The sequence below is a fragment of the Drosophila kikkawai genome, chromosome 4 (assembly GCF_030179895.1).
Source record: "Drosophila kikkawai strain 14028-0561.14 chromosome 4, DkikHiC1v2, whole genome shotgun sequence".
NCBI lineage: Eukaryota > Metazoa > Arthropoda > Insecta > Diptera > Drosophilidae > Drosophila > Drosophila kikkawai.
The window spans coordinates 1722630-1728970 of record NC_091732.1 but is presented as its reverse complement, the minus strand read 5'-3'; the positions used below and the strand labels follow the sequence as shown (position 1 = coordinate 1728970).

The 6341-nt window shown below is 41.1% G+C and overlaps 1 protein-coding gene across 1 annotated transcript; it reads right to left on the bottom strand.

Moving 5' to 3' along the window:
* Positions 1 to 1038: 1038 nt before the first annotated feature.
* LOC121502838 (uncharacterized) lies at positions 1039 to 1656 on the bottom strand. Its single transcript, XM_041776669.1, has one exon. The coding sequence runs from the start codon at positions 1654 to 1656 to the stop codon at positions 1039 to 1041; it is 618 nt and encodes a 205-aa protein (XP_041632603.1).
* Positions 1657 to 6341: the final 4685 nt, after the last annotated feature.

Here is a 6341-nt window from a genome sequence, read left to right as displayed (position 1 = left end):
TGTAGAGAAAATGTAAAGCTGGGAATGTATAACTGTAACTGTCAAACTGTAAGCATAATAAGTATAGGTAAAATGGTATGTAACTCAGTTTAGTGTCTGTTTTCGGCATTATAATTTATGACATAAATATGAAAAGCAATCTGCAAGGGTATACAAACTTCGGCGTGCCGAAGTTAGCTTCCTTTCTTGTTTTTCGATGATTTTTTTTTTACCAAACTATCGATCTAAGTATGGCAGCTGCCACCTGTTTCATATTTTACAGCTAATAATACATTAAAATTGGAGCGCGAAAGCAACTATTTTAGAAAAAAAAGAATTAATATTAGATTTACAAAAAAAGGAAAGATTTCCGGATGAAAAATCTAAAAAAAGGACAGATTTCAGGTATGCGGATGATTTTCAATTTTTTCCGGATGAAGCGTTAAAAACAGGACAGATCTGTCCGGAAAAAGGACAAATTGGCATCACTGATGAGCACGTCTACGTCAGTGAGGATCTACTGGGTTCCCAGCCACCAAGGCATAGACGGTAACGAGACCGCGGACGAACTTGCAAAGGAAGGCGTCGGACTGGCGGGTGAAAGAGCAAAAAACGTCCCTGTCTCCCTAAGAACGCTCCAAAGCGAGCTGGAGAGACGGGCTGACGCAAACGCAAAAAGCAACAATCTGCTGAATATAAAAAATAATGGGCAAAGAGCGCAACGAGAAACTCTCTCACTTCGTCCTGCATCTTCCACGGAAGGATTGCAGAATGTTAGTCAAGTCATAGCAGTCAAGCTGGTTATTAACGACCCATGCCAAAAAAATTCAGGAAAAATTGCAACAGAAAAGCGGGAAAGTAATTTTTGCACAAAGCGCCATCACTGATGTGTACAATGTTGTGTACCCTTTTATGGCAATGCCAGAGATTCGTCCGTCCCTTGTCCATGACTCTTGTATGAGGCCGATGTCGATGTCCTTCTCCCGGAGAAGGACCCCCAGATTAGCTGAAGCGTGGGAGCTGCGCTTCAGGTTGATCTGAACGACAGTCGGCATTAGATCAGGGTGATGTTGGGGTGCTGTCGTCGATTGCCAAGTCGTCCAGCAGCTTGTTGGCGTCCTCGACTTCGTCTTCCAGGATATCGTCCGGTTCGTCTAGGAAGACCTTTACCTTGGCTTTCCAAATGTCGTACCGGACTTTATTATCTGCTGCCTTAAGCTGTTCTAGGCAGCGCTGGTTGATCAGGAACAGGTATGGCTGGCTGGACTTCATTTCCCGTTCCGCTTTGAGGATGGCCCAGTCCTCCATATCGACTCCCTTGTTCATCGCTCGCAGAGTCTTGAGCACCCTTTCATGGGTAGATAGCCCCTTGGGCAACCAAATGCGAGCTCTGGGTCTCCTTGGGATGTCCTTGGCGGGGACCAACTTTATGCTTATCCCCTTCCATGCGTTGCCTAGTCTGGCAACACAGTCCGCCAGGAAGTCCTGCAAGAACTCATAGTCGTACCTGATTACCCGGTGGCCTCTAACCATTTCCGAGGAGTCAAAGGAGGGTGTCCGACCCGTTGGCTCGGACAGTATCTTGTCTGTTACCATCTCCGCCAACCTGGCCTCGACCTCCTCCCATTTCTCCATCAGAAGGCGCCCATCGTCGTTGAGCTCATCAACAAGTGCCATAGCGAGGCTGTCTCGGGCCACCTCGCTGAACTTTTTCGCCGGCTTGACAAAAGTGGTCGGTCTCGGTGCGCCCTTTGCGTCCTTGGCTCTCTTCTTATTCTTATTCTCTCTTCTTATTCTTATTCTTCTTATTGTGTGCGGGATTCACAGGAGGTGGCGCTTGCATTGGCCGTACCGTAATACGTTTCCAGGAGGTACCACGCGGAGGACCTTCTCCGAGGAGGAGGTGGTGTCTATCAAACCGGTATTCACCTGCGAGTCGACTTGGTGTTCCATTTGAGCCAAGGAATATTCATCAACAGGCTGTCTTCGTCCCCGATTTTAATTAATTTAATATTGGGCACTTTTGAATGGTTTACTGAAACAAATGGTGCATCTGAGCCTTTGGAATTTGTAGAATTTGAGGCAAGCTTAGTGACCTCTTCTTCGGACTTAACCTCATATATTTCAGCGGTTTTTTCAAGAATAATTGCAACAGAAAAGGTGGTAAGTTGAACTATGTAAATTATGCGGATTTGAGGTTAAATTAACAACTCTGCCTATAGACCCTGATCTACATAAATCCAGAACGACAAAAAAAAAAAGTCATTTTCCTAACATTTCAATTAAAAAACAGGACATGTCCTTAAGGTGGTAAGTTGAAATGTAAATTATGTTGATTAGAGGTTAAATAACCAACTCTGCATATAAACCCTGGTCATATACATAACTCCAGAATGCACGAACCGATTTCCACGGTTATGCAAAAACAACATTTTTTCTAACATTTCAATTGGATTAGAGGTTAAATTAACCGATCTGCCTATTGTCCATAATGCCAGGGTTTGCTTTTGCCTTTACATCGAAGCTTACGATTCCCAACGGGTCTAAGCTAAGATTGAAGGTATAGTACCAAGAAAATTAGCAATAGTTAGCAAGTGGTCTGATGAGTTGGGTAGCGCCAACGAAACGATCGTCACCACAGCTGCTACTTGTCTATTGACAAGTTCTTTTTGTTGTTTTTAGCTAATGCCGAGCCTTTGATTTTTATAAAATCGAAGCCGGCTATGACCTCAAGTCTGCAATTACGAATAAATATTTTCAATATTTTTTATGAATATTTGTTTACAAACAGCTGTCCAGTGTGACCAAAGAAAAGCCTTAAACGCCATAAAAGGTACATTTACGTGGCGTTATATGTATTTTCCTTTTTGTTTTTGGTCACACTGGTTCGGTTCGATTCCGCTGCCTTAATTTAGACAGATTTTCGTCGTCAGAGTACTAGGCTTTACATTTCAAATAAATAAAAATATTGAAAAAAAAAATTTTCTCGTTTTCAAATTATTTAATGTATTGAGCAAATGCATAAAAATACAGATAAAAACTTAAATAAAAAAGATTTTTAAAAAATTGTTTTCATCGAAAAAAATATTTTTTACTTTAATACTCTTTAAAAGGCGAATTTTTGGGCGTTCATTATGCAGTACATCTATACATTTTATAACAATTAGCTGTCCAATGCCGTTTAAGTTATTCGATTAGTTAGTTCGGATAATTTCAGCTATAATTTTATTTGTTTGGCGATTTTTTATAGCGTACATTTTTCATCTACCACAACGTAAATTTTTCATAGCTGGCTCTTTTTTTGATCTACCTACATTTTCATACCATTTCTTTTTAGAAGCACGAAAAGGTATATTTTGTAACAGCAGCCCATCTGGCGGTGTGAATTTTGACTTACTTAAATAGTTAGTTAAATCAACATTATTTTTTCAGTTTCCCTGATTTTGGCTTTGCCATCCTATGCCCCTATGCTGGCGAGGAGCTACAGCGGGATCATCAAGCGAATTCACTTGGTCGCTGGTCCGTGACACATTTGACATTAGTTATTTCCAGCTTGACCATTGGCTCCTAATCATCATTCCCTATCGAAATCGACTGGCCTCGTCATCCATCCGTAACTCCTCTTCGTCGATTTCGGAAATTGAATGGGGTTTCATCTCTCGCATGAGGTCCGAAGCGGATTGTGGTATTTTGACCATTTTCATAAATGCCCCCGTTTCTCGAGGCAAGCGCGACAGGCGCAGGGGTATGGAGCCGAGATGGGCACGCCGTGGCTCAATTTGCTCACACTGCTCAAACAATTGCAGTCGGTCCTCGCGATTAGCGAACCGTGAAGATTTACAAAAACAACCACACTGACTTTTGGTGCAGGTAGCGAGCACATCGCCGCGATCCCGAGTTTGCAACAACAAAACACAAGCGACCGAACTCGCACATCATACCAAAAACAACAACAATTTTAAAGGGAACTGCGCGGCTGGCGTTGACTTCTGCACTAAAAAAAAAACGTTTGGATTTCTTTTGCAGTCGTTTTTCTTAGGCGGTCATAAATGCACGCAAAAATGGCTGAAGATATTGATATACTCAAAACGTTTTTGTCAGTGTATTTTCTCTGCTCGCACATTCTGTGTGGCGCGTGGCTGCGATGCGTCGCAACGCTGGGGGTTGTTGTTGTTTTTTTTTTCTGGCCGAGCTGCTACCCAAACCGTTAGATCTCGTGCCCATCTCTGGTATGGAGCATGGAGATCGAGCGTAGCTACGGCAGGGCAACTTTCGACACAGGGTTGCCCGGCCCTGGGAAGGTACCGTAAGAACACAGCTGGACTAACCGTATAGTCAGAGGACAAAAAATTTAATATAAAAAGGTGAATAACACCAATAATAGCCATATGATACCCTAATGCAGTTTTCATTAATTAGCTACTTCATTAGAAGCTTGAAAGAGACCACTATATGTGTAATTTTGCTCGGATTTTACTAGGATTATTTTGGTAACACGACTACGGTCACACCGACAGTAAGAGGTAAACAAAAAATACGGCCGTATTTTGTTATCGGGTATCTAGTATATATTATGTAGATCTATCGATTATCGCGGCAATGAAGTAGCTAATGCATTATACGGGCATGACACTGCCGCATTAATTAGAGACTTCATTAAAGATTTGACAGCGCTATAGCGTTTTACACAAGTGCGAGCAAGACGACTATATGGCGCTCTAATGCATTAGAATAATGCATTAGAATAATGCATTAGCTACTTCATTGGCGCGATAATCGATAGATCTACATAATAATAGTAGATACTCGATAACAAAATACGGGTTTAATGAAGAAAATTGTAATTGAAAAATGTTTTAGCCAGCTCATAGACAGTATGGTCTCACAATGAGAATTTTATTTTTATATAATTTCGCTGGTTTTTTGAACTGAAAAATTATTAGAAAATTAGGAAAAATAATATGTTTTGCGGTGGCAAGGTTCTTGCGGTGTAAAATTAATTAAAATTTTTTTTTGGTAATAATTAAAAAATTTTAAGCATCATAGGTTAAAAACATACATTTAAACGATTCTGCATTTATTTATGCAAGAATACTTCGACGAGGAATTCAGAAATTCATAGTAATACGCCGCGAATGGCGGCCGTTTTTTTTGTTTACCTTTTACGGTCGGTGTGACCGTAGTCGTATTACCAAAATAAACCAAGCAAAATACAAGCCAAATTACACAAAATTACACATATAGTGGTCTCTTTCAAGGTTCTAATGAAGTATCTAATTAATGAAAACTGCATTACAGTATCATATGGGCATTATTGTAATGCAGCTACTTCATTGCCGCGATAATCGATAGATTATTGCTCGCACTTGTGTAAAACGCTGTATAATTCTATTACCGTTTAAGCCTAGTACTTTGACGAGAAAAATCCGCTGTATAAATTTAGACAGCGGCCAAACTCCATATAAAAAAACGGTGTCGAAAAAAGAAGAAGAAGAACTTTTAGACACGTCGTTTTTTCCGATACTCTGACGACGAAAATGAAGCCTGCGAAAATTGAATGGCGTTGCCAGATCAAGATAGTCAACAGCTGATATCGCGCTGTCTAAATAATTCATTTGATTTATTTAGACACCCCTAATGGAGGGAAAGTTGAAGGAGAAAGGTGGCATTGATAGGGGCTGTCAAGGGGAAGCCCATAATATGGAATTTCAGCGTTTGAAAAACTACGCTACTCCCGTAGTATTTCGTTTTGCTATTGCTACCGCTCTCGCTTTGACGAGAGCCGTAGCAGAGCCGTAGCAGAAGATCGGCAAAGCCTATGCTCTGCTATGCTCGTAGTTTTTTCGCTTCAAAAACTACGCTATAGCTATAGCAAAAAAATTCAAAAGCAGGCTCTGCGTAGCCGTAGCCGTAGCAAAAAATTGAGAGCGAGATGAGAGCAGAGCAAAGAGAATTTCGTCATATGCTACGGCTCTCGCTGCAGCAGAAAACAAAAACAAAACACAGGAGGACAGAAAGAGATAGAAACAGGGGCACGCGACAGCCGTAGCATATGACGAAATTCTCTTTGCTCTGCTCTCATCTCGCTCTCAATTTTTTGCTACGGCTACGGCTACGCAGAGCCTGCTTTTGAATTTTTTTGCTATAGCTATAGCGTAGTTTTTGAAGCGAAAAAACTACGAGCATAGCAGAGCATAGGCTTTGCCGATCTTCTGCTACGGCTCTGCTACGGCTCTCGTCAAAGCGAGAGCGGTAGCAATAGCATAGCAATATTTTTATGAATTTTGCTGCTATGGAGTAGTAAATGCAAACCCTGTGGAATTTAATCCACAAAGGACATTTTAATGCCATATTTATTAATA

Coding starts and splice junctions, on each gene's coding strand:
- LOC121502838 (XM_041776669.1), bottom strand. CDS start 1,656: ATGGCACTTGTTGATGAGCTCAACGACGATGGGCGCCTTCTGATGGAG.